Source organism: Eupeodes corollae, chromosome 3, assembly GCF_945859685.1.
Source record: "Eupeodes corollae chromosome 3, idEupCoro1.1, whole genome shotgun sequence".
Taxonomy (NCBI): Eukaryota; Metazoa; Arthropoda; class Insecta; order Diptera; family Syrphidae; genus Eupeodes; species Eupeodes corollae.
Genome location: NC_079149.1, coordinates 107,890,529 through 107,915,161, shown reverse-complemented (window position 1 = coordinate 107,915,161; position 24,633 = coordinate 107,890,529). Strand labels below are relative to the sequence as shown.

At 30.5% G+C, this 24,633-nt stretch overlaps 1 protein-coding gene across 1 annotated transcript; it reads right to left on the bottom strand.

Annotated features, from left to right (window-relative positions):
* Nucleotides 1-597: 597 nt before the first annotated feature.
* On the bottom strand, nucleotides 598-20,217 carry LOC129952704 (homeotic protein caudal). The gene is made up of 2 exons (XM_056065482.1): nucleotides 18,830-20,217; nucleotides 598-2,024 (listed from the first exon to the last, which is right to left on the bottom strand). Exons 1-2 carry the CDS (start codon nucleotides 19,470-19,472, stop codon nucleotides 1,546-1,548), a joined length of 1,122 nt encoding a protein of 373 aa, XP_055921457.1. The 5' UTR covers nucleotides 19,473-20,217; the 3' UTR covers nucleotides 598-1,545.
* Nucleotides 20,218-24,633: the final 4,416 nt, after the last annotated feature.

Here is a 24,633-nt window from a genome sequence, read left to right as displayed (position 1 = left end):
TTTCTCTGCTTTTTGTGAACAGTTGAAAGTTGTTCTTATTTTTTGACAGCTATCTCAATGTAGCTATCCAACTCGTTTAGCAGGGTATCTAAAAATCCACCTTTCCACACGAGATTGAACGCAGCCAATGTCAATACAAAAACTGCATTTAATAACTTTTGACGTGCAAAACGTCAAAATGTTCCGAATCACACTTTTTGTTTACCGCATGAAACAAACAAAAAAAACCTTTGAGTGAAAGTATAAACAAATTAAAATCGTATTAAACTCCAATCATAGTAAAGTTATTAATTTTTTATTGATTTTTGACAACAATCAATAATAAAATTTGAAAAGGAAAAAACAAACATAATTGTATGAAGATAAACGCAAACTTATTATTGACAAACTGGTCATATTGTTTTATTTGTTTCAAATATTTTCTTTGTTTCAATCAAATGCACCTAATAAAATTAATAATAAAAAAAAAAACAAACAATCAATAAATAAATTTGTTGTTTCTCTTTTTTTTCTATATTATTGACGAATAAAAATAAACTTAAAAATATAATAATAATTAAGCTTTAAAATTTACATCATTTAGCCATAATTTTTAACTATGTATGTTTTTTTTTCTTTTGTTTAAGTAGGTAAATATTTTATTACAAGGTAATAATCGTTAAAACTAACCGATTTACACAGGAGCAAGGCGAATTTATTGGGAATAAAATAAATCATAAAATACTTTAATCTATTTACATATTTTTTGCAGTTTGTTATTTTTCTTTTGTTTTTAATTTGTTTTGCATATATTTAAACTTAAAGTTAAATAATGCATTAAGTTACAAAAAAAAACATAAATTTACACTAATAATAACATATTAATTTTTTTTGTTTTGTCTAAGGTCTTTTGATTTTTTTAAAATAAATTTTTACGTTTGAAAAACGTTATACATTTAAAAGATTTACATTTTTTCTTGTTAATTTTCACATTTTTCTTAGAATAAGAGAAAACGCTTCAGAATTGCACATTACGTTACATTTATAATTTACATTTTACATTTTTTTAAATTTACTTTTAAGTGTTTTACTTGGGACGGCTGTTTTGAATGACAACAGTTGTTGTTGTTGTTTTTAGTTGTTAAAATATACACTTTCGTTAAAATTTGACGAAATATACAAACGTTATACTTTTTATAGTTAACGAAATGCTGCGCAAAATCACGTTTATATTTTGTTTTTTTTTTTATGTTTTAATGAAAATAATAAAATAATTTAAAATCTACATTTATTTATATTATATTATATTACATGCTATGTACCATAAAATTATAACAAAATACTTGCTATAAACTTTCATCTTATATCCTCTTAAAGTGATGACAAAACTAACAACAAAAAAGAAAACAAAAACTTAATCCTGTGCAAACACCACACACACAGGAATCTCTTCGTGAAGTTTGACATTTGTGTGACAGACAGTAACAAAGTTATATTGTGATGTTAACGATGATAAATGAGTGAGTGCAAGAGCTAATTTTTGTCCTAATCAGGGGTTTTTTAAAATCACATTGAGAGTGCTCCTACAGAGGCCGCCACTGCAGTTGACATTTGTGAATGTGTCTGGTGAAGGTGTTGCGGTGCTGGTGGAACTGCCAACGGATGGTGGCCATGATGGAGCACTGAATGATGGTGGTGTAAACTCATCGGCATATTCATTGCCATTGAACTCATCGGATGCAGCGAATGTTGAAGATGATGTAGGCCTGGTTCGATTTTGGGCTTAGTATCCATGTAGCTGGCAAGGTCGGAATGTTGGACGACCGCAGACATTGGATCGTCTCGTTTTTTGTTCTGCTTACGTTCTTTGGCCCGACGGTTTTGGAACCAGATTTTAACTTGCCGTTCGGATAACTGAAGCGATTGTGCTAATTCTGTCTTGCGTCGAATGGTAATGTAGCGGGACGTGCAGTATTCCTTTTCAAGTTCAAGGCGCTGGAAGTCGGTGTAGACTACACGGTATTTATCTTTTGTGCGGGTCTTACCTGAAAATAGAAATAAGAAAAACGTTCAAGGTGAGTATGTTTCTTTGTTTTGTTTTTTTTTATTTGAAAATCAAATCATATCAAAATATTTGAGGACAAAATAATTAAAATCTTATTGGATTTGTCATATGCATAGCGGTAGATAAATCTTCAGTAAATATTTTGCAATTTTAACTGCGCAATTCGTCAATCATTCCAGCTGTCACCCTATAATGTCAGTGAAATGTCATTCCAGACAGTAGGTATACCATGTCAATCTAAATGTCAGATTTCTGTTACAAGATTAAATAATAAGTGACATAATGTGATGTAAAATACACAGATTCAATTTTGTGCAATTAACTTTCTAAAATTCACTTCATTGCAAATTCAAATAAGTTAAACAACTTTTTTTTTTAAATGTCTGATGCATAATATATTTTATCTGAATGATCATGCAAATTGTTAGCGGGATTTTAATGGCATGTGCGCGAGTTTTATATATGTTCTTATATGAAATCTTATCATTTTTCAAAGATGGATTTCGGGGAGTAAATAAAAACGTCAAATCATGATAAAAATTATATATACAACTTCTCACCCTCAGGTTAAACGAAATAGGTTTTGTTTGTATTTTATTTTCCAAAGCCGCTTTATAGGATATGTATACATATCTCTATGACTTTGCATCTAAGTTTCTTATGGTATAAAATCTCATCTTGTTTTGTATGTAGGAACCTTTATTGTGTTGTGGTTGGAAATCAAATATGATTAGTGTTTTACAACGTTTTTAACACTAAATAAATAATTTACAATGTACACATTACGAATGGAGAGCAATCAAGACTCTTTCAACAATAACAACAACAACATCGGCCACGACAAACGTCGACGTCGACAACTTTTGATAAGAATTCGTATAAGTCTCAAACAAATTTAAAAAAAGAACGTGCTGGATTGAAATTGGGTGTTCTATTCTGATACTTAATATACGTACTCTTGAGTCTTGTGGCAAAAAATTATAAAAGTATCCATATACGATATACGGAACGTCTATAGGCAACCTCCTTAGAAGGTTTTATCTGGGTACATAAATTTCGTATGTCATTTAGCAAATAATAGTGTTAAACAATTAAAATGTGCTTATCGTATAGTAAAGGTATCTAAATGGTTTGAGAGTTTATTACTACATTATATTCCGTAAATGGGTAAAACTGGAGCAAGTTGAGGGTGTGAAATAGTTTTTTTTGTTTGGTTTTTTGAATTTATTATGTCAGTCAGCCAGTCAGTTAGAAATTTGAAAATTGTGTCATTTAATTTTACAGTTTTTAATTTGAAACAAAACAAAATATTTATGACACAATGTTAACATTCTAAAAATTGATACCCTTGACAGATTTAGATAAAATGTTTTTTTTTTCTGTTTTGGTTTTTTTTTTTGGAAGACATTTTATATAATTGTGCAACTGTCAGATCATCTACATATTTATGGTTTGTAATCGTTATTAATTCCTATTTGACGTTTACAAACATATATACAAAGCAACATTGATCGATGGGCTGTGGCATGCAACTTAAATTTCCTGTGGATGAATTGCCGGCAACTTAGTTGCTTGTGTGAACAACTTTAATTGTTTAGTAGACGGTAGGCCTTAAAGTATAATGGATGTGTTCACATGTAAATGATTTCTTTCAGTTGAATATTTTCACCATTGACATACAGTTGTGTTCATAAAAATAGCAGTGTTGGTCACATTTTATTAGATTGTCAATTATTTAAATAACGCAAAATCTTACAACAAAATTATCATGTTACTTGTCTTTCGTTTTCATACCAGAGACTTTAAGCTTGAAGTTATACTCTACTTTTCCCGGTGAACACACATATTATTTTAAACACTCTGGATATGGAGTGTTCATAAAAATAGCAGTGCTTTTGATTTTATAATTACAAATTTAATTAATTATTCGGTAAATAAACATTTTACTATTTAAAGTTTTAAGTATTTGTAATATACTAGCAAACAAATAATTAATAAATGTTAGCTACAAAATAAACAATGGGACAGTCAAGACACTGCACCGAAGAAATTTGAAAACTTATTGGAAAACTGCGTTTGGAGGGCAAAATCTACAAAAATATTCAAGACATCCTAAGCTGTTCAGCAAAAATGGTCAGTAACGCCTTAAAATGGCAAAATAAACCGAAAACGCTAGGCCCAAAAAGGATGAATACTGAAAGAACTGACAGAAAAATTGTTCAGTTAGCAAAACAGAACCGTTCCATAGACTTTGGGAAAAATAAGAAATATAGGGCGAGATCATTAATGTAAAAATGCGGAAGTAATGCAAGATTTGCGTTCATAAATCTAAATACACTGCATAACTGCAGTCGGTAACTCTGTTCAAAAAAACAGTCTGACAGCTGAAATGCGATCAAACCTGCAGTCATTTTATTTTTGTTGCCACTCTGCAGGAAAATGTCTGAACAAGATGCGTAGGTAAAATAATTAAATATTAATTTAATTTTTGGCAAAAAATAAAATAATTTGATATTAAAAAGTTTAAATATAATATTTTCACTTCATAGAAATTCATGAATTTGTTCCATGCAAACCATTAAAAAAAAGTCCTAATAAAACATTTATATTGGATATTTTGAAGGAAATTTGTTAAGAGACTAAAAGACCAAAACCCTCGTAACTCAAAGAAAAAAACTTAATCTGTCATACTTTTTTTATAGTCGCCTACTTTGATGACATTTAGGAACGGGTTTTTGATATCGTATATCTGCCGCATTCTTGCAGAAGTTTTTTTGTTCATAAATGCATTGCATAAATATTGTCGGCATGGCTTGTGCAACTAGTTGCATTTTTGAACTCAACCATACTTTAACTGTCTGTTGACCCTGTCACAATACGAAGACGTCTTTTTTAAGCTAAGTTACCAGCCAAAGCCCACGCAAGGTACCATTCTTGACGAAAAGACATGAGGCAAGGAGAATGGAGTTTGTTAAAGCGCATAGAGATTAGGAAAAAGTAAAATGGAGGAATGTTCTGTGGAGCGATGAAAGCAAAGTCCTCTTTTTTGGGTCCAATGGTCGTCGGGAATATGTGACAGGACTTTAAAATGCAGCAATCTATCCACGATACACTATAAAAACAGAGAAGCATGGTGAAGGAAAAATTATGATATGGGCTTGCTTTTCACAAGCAACTGTACCATAAATCGACTGCTAGTAGCCAACTTCACGATGGTTCCACTTTTAACAGACAAAACACTAGCGCATAGAAGGCTATGCGGAAAAATTGTGTAACAATTACATTTAATACTAACAGCACAGCGCACAGCCTGCTTCTGCTTCATTTTGTACAAACTGTCAAAATGTTTCAATAACATACAAAAAAACATGGCATCGTTTGTCTTCAACAAATTATACTAGATGCCAATACTTTCTATGTCAAAGCTTATCCCAACTAAATACAAACAGATGTCGCTAAATATTTCATAACTTCTTTTACCACTGTGCCTGGGAGGGCTGGTGTAGCTTATTTGAAGTTTAATGATTTTCATTCTCCATTATTAAGTCGCGCTTTCACTTGAAGGTTAAAAAGATAGAGGGAAGAGAGACATCCGATTTTTTTTTAATGAGTGGGAGTAACTTAAAAAAAATGTCAAATTCTGCAAAGTGAGTACGAGATGCATCAGAGTTTATTCAATTTAAGAAAAATAAAGCAAAAGACAAATACGAGCCTATTCTGCTATTCATCGTGGGGAATTTTACTTGAATTTTCACTAATCAATATTCTGCTATTCATTCGAAGTGAATCTGTGTATGTCGGTAACGTCGGTAATAAAGCATTCATTCTATACAATTCAGATCCGCATATAAAATTCAGCGGATTTTTCATTTGATGTCTGGTTTGTTAATTTTTGTAAGGAAAATGTAAGTAAAAACTAATTTTTTGCTTAATTTAGAATATTTGTTTTATAAATAAAAGAATATTAACATTTTTCGGGGAGGGAAGACACTTTTTTACATTTCTACGAAGCTCTCTGTTTGAGGTTTCTCTTATTCCTCTGCTTACAATTGGAATAAAAAGGCCAATACTGCCCATTTCCAAAAATTACACAAATCATTCTGTTTAGGTGGATTGATTAAGCTTAATTTTTGTATGAACCAAAACAACTTATCCCCATTCCCAAGATTTTAACATGAACAGCTGTTTATTTGAATGTCAAATTGATTTGGGATAATGTAGTTCGATCACCCGATGGATAGCAGAATGCAAAGGCAGTGTGAAAGGGAATTGAATGGGTGAATCTAATATACGATCCACGTGAATAGCAGAATGGAGCTGATAAGTTCCGAGACAATACCAAGTTTCTTTGCTGGATTTTTGAGCCCATCAAATTAACAAAAACAAACATTTTTTAACGAAAGCAAAAAGTTTTGTCAAAAGCGGCGAAGAATGAACATCAAAAGCTATTCTTTTCTGATTAAATAAAAATGGCTTCCAATATCTATCAACAGATAGTCACATTTTCATCAAAAAAAAAAAACAATCCATCCATCAAAACCGTCCCGTGTAAACATGAACTATTTTATTTGAATAGTTAGCTTTGTCAGACGGTACGACGCTATTCGAAAAAAAAACTTAAATTGACAATCTTTGACAGAAATGCACTCTATAACGATGATGGATTTCTCTATTTATGCCCCTTTTCTATACGATACTGACTGACAACACTTAGAAACGTTATATCGAATCAAAATGAAACACATCAAAGTACCGCCTTATAAACTAAACTCTAATCCCACTTGATATAAAAATCAACAAATGTGCAGCTCACGTTAATACACAATGACACAAAAAAAAACAACAGAGTGCATCGAAAAAGATAACACATTTTCCGATGTGTCGGTAAAAAACCGCATAAGAGCAACTAAAAAAATTAAGTTCTTGTCAATAATAAAATATCGACGAAGGTGCATTGAAAATGGGATCAACAGTGTTTAGAGGGATAATACTATATAAGTTTTTTTTACGGAAATAACTTCAATCCAAAAAAAAATGGAGTATCTCGTTCCATTTTTGCTCTATAAGATCTTTCAGGAGTTTTACTTTTTACTATAAATACAAGTATCAGTAAATATATCGTATCATATCGTATATTTTTTTTATAGAGTGCACCGACAAAGAAACAGGGGGCTTATGCTTGCATTTATTGAGGATTTTACTCTTTTTTTTTGCAAGCTGGAGCAATAAAAATGTTAACTTTAGCGATAATCATTGAAATGGCAATAAATTCAAAGAGATTACACATTACACTGTATTGCTGTCATATTTTGAAGTGTTTTCCTTTGAAATTTAGACTTTACTCTCTGATGCCGTCTCGTCGTGTAACTATTACTAGGTAGTTATATTTCCTTTTTTTGGCATTAACTGTCACGTGCTATAGTGTATCTGAATTTTAGTTGAAGATAAGGTATAAAAGGGAGAATATAGCTAACAAAATAAAGCTCATTTATAGTCATTGACAATCAAATGACATTTACAACTTTTGTTAACAATAAAATACTTACTTAAAAAGAAAAGAAGAAATTTGTTCATTTCTAGAAAACTTGTAGAATGTGCTTAAAGTTCCGTCGGCAGATATGTTTTTGTTCATAAGTTATGAATTTGATGACAGAATGAAAAATTCTAAATGTCATTCATAATTGCAAACAACTAAACTAAGATTGAAAAATTACAAAATACCGACGGTGGTTTATTTTATAATCAAACATTTTAAAATTAAGAGCTCAAAAGTAAAAGCTTTTGCAAATGATGTAAGCAGCACCTTATTTGTTTTGTTTAGTTTTGCTAGCGAAAACAAGATCGTTTAAGCCTTCATTTTGTTACTAAATGTTTGATTTTATCATTTTATGTATAACTTATTTTAATTTATCGTGAATTTTTAAAAGAGAGAACTGTCAAAATATGATGAAGCATGTAAATATGTATGTTTCGGTAAATGTATGCATATTTGTCTAATTGTCAAAAACAACACTTTGTAGAAGTGACAGAAAACGCATTTGGATTTAGTTTTTATCGAAATGATTCCTTTTCACATACGTATGTCAAAAAATACCAATCAAACATCAACACACCAATTTTATTGTTTTTATATCAAAACAAGAATACCATTTGTGCAGCTAGAAAATTACTTTTGTCAAACGATTCAAGGAAAAACAATTTTCGGCATTTTTTCTAAAATATATTTTTGAAACTTCTTTCATTAATATTCCCGTTCAAATCATTCTTTTCCATTAAAAGTTTAAGTTTGTGTCAAAAATAAAGTTTAGTAAAAATAAGAAATGCCGGCGGCGGTGGCGACGGAAAAAAACGAACAAAATGTCTTTCAAAAACCAAACGAAAAATTCCATTAAATGTTATACGCTATAAATCACCAAAACGAACCCAATTAAATCTATAACGCCAGATGTAATAACAATAAAGACAAAATTACACATCTTCATTTCCTGAAACAAAGCAATGTCAAGTCAAACAAAAGTTTGAATATATAGGAACAACAGAAAAACATAAACGAGGTACACTTTAAAAGAAATCATAACCGTTCAACACCATAATTCTCTAGGGACTTCCAAAATGGCAATGATGGCTGGGGTATGGCGAGCTGTCACTTATTTATTATAATTTCATTCACAATGGGGGATGACAATTTTGTTGACATAATGTTACAATCGGTTTGTCACTTTCTCAAAGACACAAACTAAGTGGTTTTCTCTTCAGGTAGATGTAAAAGGTACCAAATGATTATTTCATGAAAAAAGAAATAATTTGTCAGTAAACGCTTTAAACCGTCATGACAGTACCGCACGTTCTGTTTTCTATGTGTACAAACGTCAAACGGAGAAAAACAATAGAATTATTTCCTCACCTTTAAGAAATGTACCACAATTTTTTTTATTGTGGCTTTCTCTTAAACCAAAAGATGTGGTGGCATGGCAACTTAAGTGTCCTGGGAAACATTTTTCACCATACAAATCGTCCTGATGCTTTCTATTCAAAACACGATACAGTTGTATAATTGAGACTTCATGGTTATGCTGATTTAAAGACCGTATAGGTATATACCAGTGTCAGACTGCTTTAAGTGTCAGAAGCCAAAACAGTACAAGACAGTATGTACATACCATTGAATGGTGTGGAGGAGTGATGATCCCTTGAGAATGCGGACTGACAAAAACCAATGCCCTCTCTCATCTTCACGCAGCAGTTCAAAAGAATGGGCATACGGCATAAGCATCATGCTACAGCTTCAGCAGATAAACATGACGTGTATATCTCTAGCTCTAGTGCTCTACCCCTAAATCAGAAGTCTTAATTTTGAAAATTGCACTCCGGGGATGTTTTTGTTTGTTGTTTTTTTTCGCACTCAACAATTTGTTTCTTGTTGTGGTTGATGCTAAGTGTGAATGTTATTTTTCTTTCCGAAGCACCATGCATCTTCTCATAGCTGGCTTTCTGTCTTCGAGTTCGAGGAGACTATACACAAACTTCGAAAGGCATAAGAAAACTTCAAGAATATGTGTGGCTGGTGGTTCCTATTATTATAGGACACTATACCTAAGCTTCTTTATACTTGACTTTTGTGGTTGTGGTGGTTATATCATGAATTTTTACAGATCTGTACATATGTACCTTTGTGGTGTTGTTATATCGTAAATATTAGGGACAAATGACGTCATAAATGTGATTTTTATTTGCGATTTACCGTTTATTTCTTTATTTTGCAGTAAATAGTTAATGTTATTGTTGTATTGTTTTATAGAAGCTCTCCCAATGGAAAAGAGAAGTAGGTAACAATATCTTTCATAGATGTCATATGATATCTTTGGTACAAGATTTTATCAAATGACATCTGTCAAATTGATAAGTCATCTTTGAATGAAAATCTTTGTTTCATGTACAGTATCCATACACACATAATGAATATATGAACAGAATATGTACATATGTGAAGAATTATAATAAATGTTTATGCGCATAATTTTCTACCAATTAGTCATAAAGTTCATACAAATATAGATATGTATTAATGTGTATACAAAAAAGCAAGCCATAAAAAACACTATACACTAAAACCATAAAACGAACGAAACAAAATGGCCACTTCGCGTTCGCATGTCAGTTTTTATAGCGATACAAATCTGGATCGCGTGTTTAGCTCGCTGTCAGAGGAAAATCAGTCTTAAATTAAAAAAAAGGAAAGAAAAATGAAACTCCAACCATCATTGGTCGTGTTTTTTGTTTCTTGATTAATGAGTAAAAGAGGGCAGAACGAAAAAAATAACAGAACAAAATAATTTCAAGCTACAAAACATGGAATTTCTTTCAAAAAAACATTCAGACATGCAATGTCAGTAGACTATGAAGGAAAAAAAGTGCTGCCTTAATAATTATATTTTTCCAAACGAATAGAGAAAACTAAGGCAAAATAAAATCAAATCATAAATAACCAAACGAACACGCAAGGTTTTTCTCTTTTTTCAGAATAAGCTAAAAGTTAATTTCATGCAAAAGCCAGTTAAAAGCAATAAAACATAGGAAATAAAATTAAAAAAGAAACACCATCCAATAAAACGATGTTTTTTTTTTCTTAATTATGTTTTCCTATTTTTCATGCAAAAATGAAAAAAAAGGAAGTTTTTTGTTAAATATTTAACTAAATTTTGCTTAAAAAAAAGCTTAAATAATCTTTACATTGTGCCTACCGCTTGCCTCCAAAATGGTGGTGAAATCTTGTAAGCATGGTGCTGAAGTGCATATATCATCATCAATCGATCCTAAATTGTTAGCAAAAATATATAAAATATCAAATATATTATAATATAATACAAATAATTATTTGTTTATTTTTATTTTATGTACATGTCTATAAACATAAACAAAATGTAAGGAATCAAATCATAGTAGAAAACTCATGAAAGAAAAATATTTGTTTCCAAAAAACATAACCTACAAAGTTTTGACAAACCACTGATCTTTTGAGGTTTTAAAAATATAGGAGGATAAGTTTACGAACGAGAATCTAGTGACTTCGAAAAAACTCTATTTTTCGTGAGTTCTGTTTTTCTGTCAAACTTGTACATTTCTTCATGCAATCAAACAGACCTATTCGGCAGATTAATTTCTTCAAAAATTGACAGAACCAAGAACGAATCCATATTACAAAATTTAAGATAACACCTCAGTTACACCACAAGTGTAACAGAATCATAATGAAATTTCTAAACAAACAATTACAGTCCATTCGATTGGTTGATTTCATCATGATTATATCGATGTTATCAAAAACTTTTTGGTGTTTATCCAATAGTTTGGTATTTTTTCTCATTCACCTGTTTACCATTCCTATCCATAAATAGATTCTTATCAAGTGTTCTTTGTAGGTAGATTTACCTATTTAAAAAAAAAGTACCGATTAAAGTTGGTATTTCCCATAGGTTTTATTATACCTTTCACGATATCAAAATATTTTCACAAATTTATCTTATGTCAAAATCAAACAAAACACTTTCCTATTATTTGATTAAAATAACAAACAAAAAAAATTAATGCCATTTTGGTAAACGCCTTAATCTATACAAAACCCTTCTATAAAAGAGCCAATAATCATTTTTAAAGATATATCAAATTTTAGAAACAATTCTGTTTGTTTCTATCGTTCAAAAAAAAGAAAAAAATAGAAATATTTTTCATTCTCACAAACTTTTTTGGTTATCTAGGCGACATTTTGGATTTCAATTCTGTGTATTTGACATTTCGTATTCACATATCTAAAAAGCTAAATATTATAAAGGTGTGGCAATAAGAATTGATTTAGATTAGATTAGCTGATTTAATCAGGAGAGGAAATAAACAAAATGATATAAATATGTGTACCTATATGTACATACATTGTGTGTGTTCCATTAATTACAATGATATCAATAAAAATTCATATTATATTACTGCAATAAAAATAAAGAAATAAAAGAAAAAATGGGCATCTAATAAAACAATCTCTAGCGACAATGACGCACATAAAATATAACAATAATTGATTCTTCAAGGTACTCGTATTTATACATAGGTTAAGCAAATATTTTACTTTCTTTCTTAATATTTGACTTTCAAATGATTTTAAAATTTTATCACTTGTCCTTGTGAAGAAAGAGAAGTACAAATTTTATTAAAAATAATTTAGAACAAAAAAAATTGACAGTTTAAATCAACTTAAAACTCCATCGAGACCTGTCAATCTTTATTTGACATTTAAGAGTTAATAACCATAATCATCAATTATTGAAATGTACAGATTTATTATTGTAAATAAACCTACAAACCAATAATGTGCAATAAAAAATCATAAATTATATTTGCTTTAAATCAACTTCTATATATAAAAAGTCATATCTGAATAGTGATACATTTATAAAATTATATTGACATTATAGGGACAATGTGAAGGGAGCATTATGAATATTGCACTCATATCTCATAGTTTTTTATTTAGACAAAGACGCCATTTTTGATAGGCTCCATTTTGTTTTAAAAATGGATGATAAACGGAAATAGTTTATCAACAATTTTTCCACTCTGAACGTGGGTGGGTGCGTTCTGTTATCAAAGTTTTTTTTCTTAGAATAAAATGAATCATATACACTGTCAATGCAAATCACAATCGATGCACATAATATTTATGTGTATTGATTTTGACAGGTCTCATCATTTATGATTCTTCAAAATGATTTAACTAAAATAAATATTTATGTTTAATCGGTATTTTTGAATTATATTGGTCTCGTGCAATCACTATAGGTATATATGTACACCCCATACACACTTCTTCCTTTGACAGTTATGGTTATGATAATTTATGAAATTATGACAGATAATGCTTGAATATAAAAAAATAAAGAAGCTTGTCATATAAAACAAAGTAGGCAGTAATAATAATTAATTAGGTACCTATATATATTGTTAAATTATTATATTGTTCAATTGTAAAAAAGAATACGGTAGCAGTGATTTGTTTCTATATTATATTATATTATTGCTATTTATCATAAATATAATTATGTCCACATATAAACCAAATTGGCTTGTTTTAAATAAATTATTATTATTGTATACGCACCCTCTATATACCCCCTGCGTTGATTTCGCTGTCATAAATTTAAACCACAAAATTAATGTCAAAATTATTATGGCGTACTACTTTAATCTTATTTATAATTTTCAAATTTATGTATTTATTGATAAATTACTACTATACTATAATTAAATAATAATAACAACTAATAGTTTATATTTTTATGTGGCCTATATACCAATTTAAAATTTTTATAAGGTGAGGTTTACACTTTGTTAGATTTAAAATAAGTTATCTCATAAGAGACAATTGAAATTGCTTTCTTATTTTTTTAGATTTTGGGTAAATTTTGAGAATTTGTGTGTTGTTTCGGATAAATATGTAGAACGATAAGAAAAACACATTTTAAAAATGCTACACGTTTTTTTAAATGGTGTTTACTGAACAAATAAGTGCCTTATATAAATCTTTTTTTTTCTTTTTATAGGAACTTTTATAAATATATATGGCGTCCACGTTTGTAGTGCAATCGTTGGTTAAATATCATGACAAAAGATAACAAACTCTGATCTTTTAGGTTATGAATTGTTTATTTTAGAATTAGATACCTAAGGTTATTCGATTTGGGGTTGTTTTTTTTGTTGTGTGGATGGTAATAAATATAATGTTGTTTTTTTTGCATATATTTTGAGTATGGTGAATATAAATTAAAAGGGATTTGGTAAACCATAATTTGGAAAAACTTGTATTTGTTGTTGTTGTATAGGTGCAAAGTAAATATTTAACAGATTTAACACATAGTATAAAAAAGTACACAACAAATTTTGTGATTTAACATTAACATAAGCACGATCATATTTTTATAGGAATGTAATTATTTAGGATTAAATTATATTGTGACATATTTGCACTGTTTTTATTTTTTTGTGTTTTGGATACGTTGTCGAAAAGTTTGGAACTTGAATAATAATTCTATTTTTTGTTTATCAAGATCCAAACAGATCATTGCACAGTCAAGGTAAAATATCTAACTTGCTTTTAAAGATGAGGTTTGTTCGATTTTAACACTTCGAGTAAATAACACTTTTGAGATCTGAACTGTTAAATTCGTTTACATGCAAAATTGAAAGTTCGAGTTTAAAAAGAGTCGTATTTTCGACAAAAATGTTTAAGTTTAGTTGAAATGGCTCTGAGATTACATGTTTTAACATCAAACAAATTGTTAAACAGAGCAAACATTATTAAATGTTCTTTTGACAGCTAATCAATAGAACTAGAAATGACAATTGGATAAACTATTTAACTACTTTTTTATTTAATTGAAGAATTAATGTTTTCAAACTTTTTGGCTTTTAAATTTGGTTCTAACCCGGTCTTGATTGCACTTAAAAACATAATTTGTAGATGTTTGATGTTTGTTTTTTTTTTCAACTACCTCATCATCAATATAGTGTCAAATAAGGATCAAACTGTTTTTGAGGCCATGATTTATGGTTAAAAAGTATTAAAATTCTTAAGAACCTTTTACCTAAATGCATTCTTTATGTTGTCATACTTAATATGGCTTTAAAGCTTTTATTTCGTATCAAGACACGCTTGGTGCTGAATATAAAAATACACAAAAAGAACCTTAACTGGTTTTAAAAATCCCGCATTAAACTTTGTTTTTTTTTTTTTATTTTTATTGCAATGCCAAATCTTTTTGACAGCCAAAAATCTTTCCAATGGAATTAAATTTTGTTCATTCGAATTTAAACGAGACAGCAACAACAACAAAAAAAATTATATGGTGTTCGTCAAACAGAGTATCCCAATTAAAGGTGTCAAATTTTTTGGATGGTCGTTATTTTTTCCTTTGACTCAAATTCCGATTAAACCTACCTACAGTCAGATATAGCATCATGAAAAAAAGAAATAAAATAGCCATCTTTATGTCGATGTGTCATGTAGAGATCCCGTATCCCGATTTAAAGAAAAAAAAAGTGTAAGAATCAAGTTATAATAAATCAAACTGAAGTCAAAACATATAAAACTGCATTCATTTTTATACCTGATGTGACTAGAGACAAATTAAAGAAAAAATCAAAACTTGTCAATGTTGGACTCTTTTTGATTCATAAATCAATCAATCAGTAGATGTATTTGGATATACATAAGTTTAAGGAATGCATACAGATTAGGAATGTTACTATTTTAAGAACAGAAATATTTAAGGAATTTTATGTCTTCATACACACATCGAAGAATATTGAACCAATACCGTGATTTGCCGTAGTCAAAAATTGTAGAATCAAAAAGATCGATCTCACATCAATTAGCATGTTTCTTTGGTAAGGATTATATCATCAGAAAAGAAGTATGGCTACGTTAACTTGAGGGTATGTTTACATTCAATTTAATTTATTAATAAAACAAAATTAATGCACCACAAGTAAACATCAACATTTTTAGAATTTTTCTTGGCTATAACGCTTTATATATGTACATAAATATGGTCTTATTGAAAATTCTTGGCGATAGCTAGCTCATCAGCTTTATCAGGGAAGAATTTCAAAGTACACCTTTTAAAATTAACTTTGTTTAGATTTTAATGCAGATGTCAATTTGACATGGACAATTTTTCAAATAAAATTAATAGAATAGAAAAAATGTAATTTAAAAACAAAACTTGATTCAGACTAGATTTTGACATTACAAACAAATTATAAAGTTTAGACCTTTGATTTTATTGTTTTAGTTCAATTTTTAACAGTTGTTGTTTTATGTTTTATGTCATTAAATTATATTTTTTTTAATGAAATCACTTATGAAAATGTGGTTTTAGCAATAAAATGTCAACCCACCATTATTTTTAAAAAACTTTGGACACAGCCTTAGAGGAGCTTTACTTCAGTTACTTGGTCTATTTTTTACAAGTGCACTATTGTTCTTTTTTTACGATCTCCCCGGGATAGCTGTTATTGAAAAATATGTGAGTTCTCCGACAAAGTCTTGTTTGGGCAAACGTTACACCAACAATATTTACTATAGCTGTCATACATGATATAAGTTGTGATGGCGCTGTTATAAACGTCATTTTTGGTTTTTTCGACAAAGCCTTTTTTTTGGGTAAACGTTACACCAACAATATTTACTATAGCTGTCATACATGACATAAGTTGTGGTGGCGCTGCTGTTATAAACGACATTTTTCGTATACTAGAAATACGAGTGAATATAAGTTGAGTGACACATTATAAAATAGTCCTATTTTTGCCGTCGCTTTTTCGAGATTTGTATAGAAACGAAATTTTCTTCGATAAAAGCTAAAATAAACATTTTCGTAGATGTTATACACAGAAATAGAATATCATAATATTGTAAACGGAGTTGACGATCTTATAAAATGTCAGTTTCAAAAAAAATATAGATTTATTTGGACTGTTTCCTTATGCCATTATATGACACTATTGTCTGTTCAGGGCTAGAAACTCGACAAGAATTTATTTCAGGCTTTAGGAAATGCATGAATGCATAGCAGTAGTTAAGACGTTAAGCATCTTGCACATGAGCTACGAACTCTATTCGCAGACAGCAACGAATTGTCAGTTTATAATTACCCTTTTCTCTATACTTTCCTCAGAAATGATCTTTCACACAAAAACAAAATAAGAGTGGTATAAATGTGAGGTTAAGTTGTACGCTAACAATTTATCCATTGCAGTGTGGATAATATGTGGAACGCGAATAGAGTTTGACAGTTTGTATGTTTTCACAAAATTGTCTTGTTTTGGAGAACAAAATGCAAATTTTATTATCCTAACATAAGTGTCAATTGGTTTCTTATAATTCAAATGTGTTCTTGTTTGAAATTGACTTTTTGAAATGTGTAAAATCACGTTTGTTCGCCCATTCCTTAATTCGTTGTTCGCTCTCATGTGTAAGGACCTTTAAAGGTTTAAAGAAAGTCGGCGTCAAACCTCTTGTTTGTCGACCTTGAATCAAAAGCTTTTTAAATGAATAATATTTTATAATTTAAAGAACGAATATGCTTCGGAACATGATTAAATCTTAAGTGGGTGACTTTTTCTAATCGTATGAGCAGAGTTGTAAAGACTTAAATCTTCTACTGACGCATTTCGTAAAGTCACTTCGATTAGCAATTGACTGAAAATGATTACTCTTCATTTGGCATTGACTTTTTACATTAAAGTTAAACGTCATTTGTATAAGTTGGACTTAAAATCAGTTTGACATCAGTCTCTTTTGACTCTACATAAAGTCTTTAAAGTCAATTTTGAATGCGAATCGGTTTTGAAAGTTAGTTATCCAATTTAAATTTTTAAAATCTCAGGATTGTCTGTATTCTCTAAAATATAAACAAAATTTCTCATACATATTCATTACTGACAGCAAACGTCAGAAATCTGAGAGCAGAATTTTTAGATTTGATTTCTCAAGAATTCCCTATCACACAATTTATAAAGAATGAAAAGAAATGAAAAAAAAATGAATTAAGTTTATTTTTTCAATCCGTCTGAGAAAGTTCTCAGAAATCATAGAAATATAAACTTGACAAGTATGTAAGTCATTTCAATGTAGACTTTTGACTTAAATCAATTGCTTTGACGTAAGGAAATTGATGTTAGTGAACATTATACATATCTAAATACATACATATGTATGTATGTAAGTGTATTTTGTAGACATATTTTTTAAAAAGCTCAATTCAAATACAAATGTCAATATAAAATTATGAAGAAATTTGACAAACAAAAATCGGATTCATCACTGCATTCAAATGACTTAAGCTGTATTCACATGAGAGCGACCAACGAACGACGAATGAATTACAAAATGTGAACACAAATTTATTCGTCGCAAAAAAATTGTAGATGATACGAACTGTCAAACTTTCTTCGCGTTCCACATTATCCACACTCGCAACGAATAAAATAATCGCGCTTACTTAACCTAAAAATATCATTCTTGTTTTGGTTTCGGTTGTCAAAGTCAAACTTCATTCGCGACGAATTAAAAACTCTCATGTGAAAATCGACGAATATTCGTTCATTCGTCGTTCGTTGGTCGCGCTCATGTCAATAATACTGAGTTCAAAAATTGACTTCCATTTAAAATTAAGTCAAAAAGACTGAAGTCTAATTTAAGTCGATTGACTTAGTAAATTGACTTCAAGTTATGACTTTTAAAGATTACTTAAATTTTGTGTTAAAAGTCAAAGTTATTTTTTGAAGTCAAAAGACTTAAAAAAAAGCTAAAATCACTGCATTCAAAGAATGACTTTATTTTTTAAAACTCTGTTAATTATTTTTTAAATTTAAGGGACAAAAGTTACATGACAAACAATAACTTGCTTATAATTTGAAGCTTCTTATTCACTGAATCCTAATTTATTAAATTTAGTGGGAAATGCATATAGTTTACTGCCAAAATGGAGAAATTATTGCACGAAGAAACACAATTCAAGTCGGGGGATAATTTGTACAGATCTTGAAATGATAAACCTGGCAATGTTCTTGATCCGTTAAACCTTGGTTTAAGTCTTTCTCACCATAAATATTTTATATTACTTGTAAAGGGTATTAAAATAAAGGTTAAATAAAAAAATATAAAATCAAGCTTTAAGAAAAAACAAAAGCTTTTAATAATTTGAAAAGGAATTAAAGAAAACGGTTACTAACCTGGTGTTGGTTGCGCCGTGTAAGACTGCTTCTTCATCCAATCATAGTAGGGACTCTTGACAGGTGACGATCGGATTGTGTTGTTGTTTATTGTGGTGTTGCTACTGGTGTTGTTGTTATTTGTTGTGCTGTTGTTGTTATTATTGTTGCTATTTGTACTCATATTAGCGTGTGGCGAAGACGATGATGCTGGTGCTCCAGGACTTGAGATCTCACTTCCCGAAACCGTAATTGGCGGTGAAGGTAGTCCATCGGCGATTTGGGGCTCCCCCACACTACTTGCCGAATCATTTAGTTGCGTCGCACCAGATTGATGTTGGTGATGCTGGTGGTGGTCGTGTTGTTGTTGTTGGTGCTGCTGATGTTGATGCTGATGCTGCAACAAGTGCGATTGGGCGGTGGCATTTTGAAAGTTCTCCGTTGCATGCCAGTCCGCCGTCGATGGATGATTACCGAACATGTGATTGTAATATTGGATGGGATGATGTCCGACTCCGTGTGGTGAATCAACGTCGCCCAGAAATTGATGATTCGGGGGCGGATGGTAGTTCGATTGCCATGCCCATGGTTGACCGGCGGGATATGGCAGATTAGCGGCACTGTGCTTTTGTGAGTATGACAGTGAGTTATAGTAGGAAACCATGCTGGATTTAAGATCAATCTTGGACTTTAAATACGATTTTAGAAGAATTATTGTTTTGATGGAGCGAAATTATTGAGGCACGGTTTTGTGTGGTATGGGAATTCGCACTTAAACAATATTTTCACTTTAAAGCGCACTATAATCCAAAATGTGACTTAACTTAACTGGACGATGCTTACACTTTATTATTGATTTACCACGTTTAATTGCGGGTAAACAAATTTTTGATTTAAATTGTTTATTGATTGACACCTGTCAACACATTCTTTTTTTTCCAAAGTACACCGTATCTATACAGGATGACTCGTAAATGTTTATAAATAAATTAAGTGTTTTTTTTTTTGTTAATCCGTTAAAGCACCAATAAACATGATTTATTAATAAATTTGTATTGTATTGTAAATTTTACAGTTATATTGTTTCTTTTTTTATAGATGGAAAACTTATAAAATTAATAAGCCCGCGTAAAAAAATGAATGCACTTATAAAAATTTCAACTTTTTTCCGTGGCGTGAATTTTCTGCTGAAAACCGATAACCGCGTCCACCGAACTTCTTTGCCGCTAGCTAACTGATTAATGACAAACTCTCAACAGCCGCTCTTCCACTTTGCAGTTCGTTTCGTTCGTCGTTGCGTTGTTTTTAATTATTATTTTTTTGTTTTTATATTTTATCAACAAACATCGAATGCGCAGATTGAGAATGAAGTTGAAATAAAATATCCGCTAACGTCTATTCGAGTCACTAGAATGACGGAGACAAACCACCAAAAGTTGAGTTGAGAGTGATGGTGAAAACCAAAATGGCATTTTTCTTTCTTTTCTTTATGGCTTTAGTTGTCGGTTGTTAGAGAGGGAAAGCATGCATACAATTTAGGGTTCGTAAGCACCGCCTTCATTTAAGGGTTGGATAAGTTTTTATTCATTCCGCGTGACTATACAGTTAGAGTGAGAGGTAATAGAGTCCATAACAGGTAGAATTATGGTGTAAAGGTGTTTTAGGGGGATTATTACCTGGGCTACGACGTGTATCTTTAAGATGGATGGAGGTTTTAATATATAGTATGGGTGGGTTTCGTTTTGGAATATACTTCGGTAGGTACTTGTTTCGCCTTCTCATTCATTTGTGTTTTTTTATAGTACGTTGGGGTAATAATTTAGACATCTCACTCATACGATTTCAAGTATAATGGCTTCTAGCTTGGTCTTTTTTCCTGCATGCAACTTCTTTATTTTTTTTTAATTCATGATTAGCTTAAGTTATTATTGATCGAATGACGTCTACCATTTTTTATTCTACTTGAATTCACCTGCATTTTGTGTAGAAAAGTATGGAATTTTTAAATTACTTTTCGAGATACATTATCAACTTCAATTTGGTATATGTATTTTGGTTGGTATTGCAGGTATAGATATCTGTTGCATGCACATGATAAAGGCTGATAAAAATATGCAGGACTATAAAATTTATATAAATGCGATGAATTCAATAAGCGGCGACACAAATTTCTCAATTTATAGAAGGAAAATTAGAAATTAAACAAAGTATTATAGGAATTTTTTGTACCTACCTATAATTTTGTTATAATTATTTTTTTTAGAAACTGCTATGCGTATTTTATTAGATTGCTGCTAACCGAATTTTTATGTTTTTTATTGTCCTAACTTCATTAAAAATCGATCGCAAAATTAAAAAAAAAACGATATAAAGTGTTGCATTCGTTTCAAAAATGAAAACAAAATACTTGGATTATTTTAATTCCACTAATATAAAGACATTATACTAAAAACGACAGCTACCCAATCAGAGGATTTCTGAATATTCACTACTAAATGTCATTTTATTGAGTGGATATTGTTTATAGGTATTTATTTTATTATTATGATCGAACCTTGCACACGTTTAGATCTGTATGAATTTTTGTTGATAGATTTTTGCATATGGATGGACCTTAATTGACATTTTGGAAAAAATATGGTTGACGTGAAATTGTTAAAATTAAAGCAAAGAGAAGCAGATTTGAAAGCGATATTACTTTAGGTTCTAATTAATATTTTTGTCCACAAGAACAAAAGATTAATTCATACTAAATCAATAAAAGGTTGCCTGTGAAAGTGACTTAAATACATTGTAGCTAAACCATAATTACGCGTACGGTCGTGACCGACTTTGACATATTGAATAGAAATAATGGAGTCTAATGAGGCCATCTGAAATGTTTCCCTGAGCCTTGTACTCGCTTTAGATAGTAATTATCGTAAGCTCGATAAAAGATATTTTTATTTTCAATTTTGTTGCGCTTTGACAGCTGACAGCTACTGTCATTATATATTTATAATTTGTTGAAGAATTGAGGCAAGAACATAACTCCATCAATAATTTTTTGGAAAAAAGTAATAGAAATAAATTTGAAAAAAAATGTAATAAACAGAAAAATGTAAGTGCCTTTTGTGTATGCATTCCATTGTCTAAACACACGAATTTCAACTTTGAAATATAGGTTTTGTCAGTGGGTCTTCAATGAAGTGTCTTGCCTTGCGGTGTCACGTAAGGTTTTCTTAAATTCACAAAAACCAAATCTCTAACAAAATAAAAATTGTCTTCTCGTCACGTTTTTTTATTCTTCAAATTTGCAAGTTCTCAACGTCCAAAGTTTAAATGTCACTTTTTGTCTTTTAATTTGTATGGTTGCGCTTTATGACAGAAGAAATCGACTATACGTGTGATTGTGATTAGGCCATTACATTTATTTAGTGTATTTGAGCGTAAACGCAATATTTAGTTCTTAATAAGCTCATTCCCATATTGTAAATGTTAATGGAAAAAATAACATTCGGTTAAGAAACAAATAGCTTTTGAAAGGTTTTTATATAAATAAGATTCGATTCATATTTTCTTACAAAAAAGGGTAGAAAAACGTGTATTTAAGAAACGACAATACCAGTGCTTGTACTTTTCTTAACTCTTCGAACTTTTCTTTGGCTTAGAGACAGTTGCACTTTAACATATTGTATGTATGTATAGAGTTATTGTTTGGCCCGTTTATATTTCTGATTACTTCGAAATCATCATTTTTGCTGTCAAAACTCTAAGGTGCTGATTATTACATTATATGACATTATAATCTTCTAAAGTGAATTACATACTTTGAAGTGCCTCATAAATGTATTTGTATTTTTGAATAATTTTTTTAAAGAGCAAGGTAAAAATATTTATCCTTATAGAAGAGACTGATGTTGACACCTTCTACTTGAATCAATTTCTTAAATTTTCTAAACGTCAGATTTGACTTTTTTTATTTAAACAATTGGTCGGTTTTTCAATAAATGGCTCCACTGATTAATGCATAGAAGTTTATATAATAAGACAGTGAATTAAACGTTATACTACTTTATGCATTATCTTAAGTCATGCACATACAAAAAAGCCATTTAATCCCAAGCCATTTCAGCCCAATGTATTCCTAATTTTTTTTTAGACATTTGAGTTTTGTGTAGTCATTTTAATTTTGAAGAATTTAGAAGTCAAAATAGGCAAAAATTACTTGACAGAGTCTAATCACACCTTTTAAATTGCTTCTGCAGTGTAGATCTCTATTTTCTTAAAAACATGTATGTATATCTTTCAAAACCCTGAGAAGAGAAGTTTTGAATTATTGTTCGTATCAAATAATTCAATTAAGTTCCCCTGATCTTTTGCTGCCAATTTGAGTGACAGATTCACCAGAAATTAGTCATAAGCTGACAAATTAATGTTAAATCGTTCTAAAACTTAGTATTTGAAGAAACCTTCTGTTCAATTTTGATAGTTCCACAATTTTATTTTTAGGTACGCTTGTTTTTTTTACAAAGAGTTAACATTTCTTTGTGTATATGCGAATTCTTTTCCATATTTTTTCTGCATCTTCTTATAATATGAGATCAAACAGATAAACTTCTCGCAGATCTTATAAAGGGTGATTTTTAAAAAGCTATAGGAAAGTTTTTTGTCAAAAAAAAACATACAATTCAGAAAAATGTATGAAATCTTTATTTGAATCGATAGTACGGTCCATATAATTTAATGTTTGAAGATTATTTCATGCAAATGTTGACCTTGACTGCGCCGCAAATGGTCCACCCGCTCAGTCCGATTTTTGCATACACTCTTTCCAACATTTCGGGTGGTAGCTCACGAATAAATTTTTCCATGTTGTCTTCCAATGCGTCAATTTAAGCGTCTGTATAGACATGATCTTTAACATAGCCCCACAAAAAATAGTCTGAAGGATTTAAATCGCACGATCTATAGGCTGCCAACTGACCGGTCCATTGTTGCGCATGCTGTGTGGCATTTGGCACAGTCTCTCTTGCTCTTGCATTTTTGGCAAAACAAAGTTGGATGTCATCTCACGGTAGCGCTCACCATTCACAGTTACGTTACAATTCGCATCATCTTTAAAGAAATACGGTCCAATGATGCCACCAGCCCATAAACCGCACCAAACTGTGACTTTTTCTGGATGCATTTGTAGTTCTTGCAATGTTTCTGGCTGATATTCACTCCAAAATCTACAATTCTGATTATTTACGTACCTATTGAACCAAAAATGAGCTTAGTCGCTGAACACAATTTTTCGGTAAAAAAGTGGAACTTCGGCAAGCTTCCCAAGAGCCCTTTCACCAAAAATTGTATGTTGCAGTAGGTCGTTCAGCTTCAATTCTTGCACCAGCTGTATTTTAAAAATCATCACACTTAAATCCTTGCGCAAAATTTTCCACGTTGTTGAGTAACAGAGGCCCAATTGGTTCAAATGACGACGAATCGATATTTGATGGTAATCATTAACACTGGCCGATACAGCTGCGATATTTTCTTCAGTTTGCACTCAACGTAAGCGTGCTGGTGGTTTAATGACCAACAATGTAAATTTGGTGCGAAATATAGTCAAGCATTTCAACTCGCATTTTAAAGATTAGACTTATCTCATTGGCAGTAAACTCGTTTCAAAAATAGTTGTCACATTCGAGACATAGGTTGAGTTTAGAGTAAGCTGTTCTTGTAGCAGACTCCCTTGCCCGGGTTATTGATTTTAGATACATTGTTTCATCTATAATAGAAATAAGGTCATACAGTTCATTTCTAAATGCTCCTAAATTATCAATACTTAGTGACAACGGATT

What these genes read in the sequence shown, in the direction of transcription:
- LOC129952704 (XM_056065482.1), bottom strand. Translation starts at nt 19,472, where the DNA reads ATGGTTTCCTACTATAACTCACTGTCATACTCACAAAAGCACAGTGCC. An exon ending in CACGGCGCAACCAACACCAG is followed by an intron (nt 2,025 to 18,829) that starts GTTAGTAACCGT and finishes TTCTATTTTCAG; the next exon opens with GTAAGACCCGCACAAAAGAT.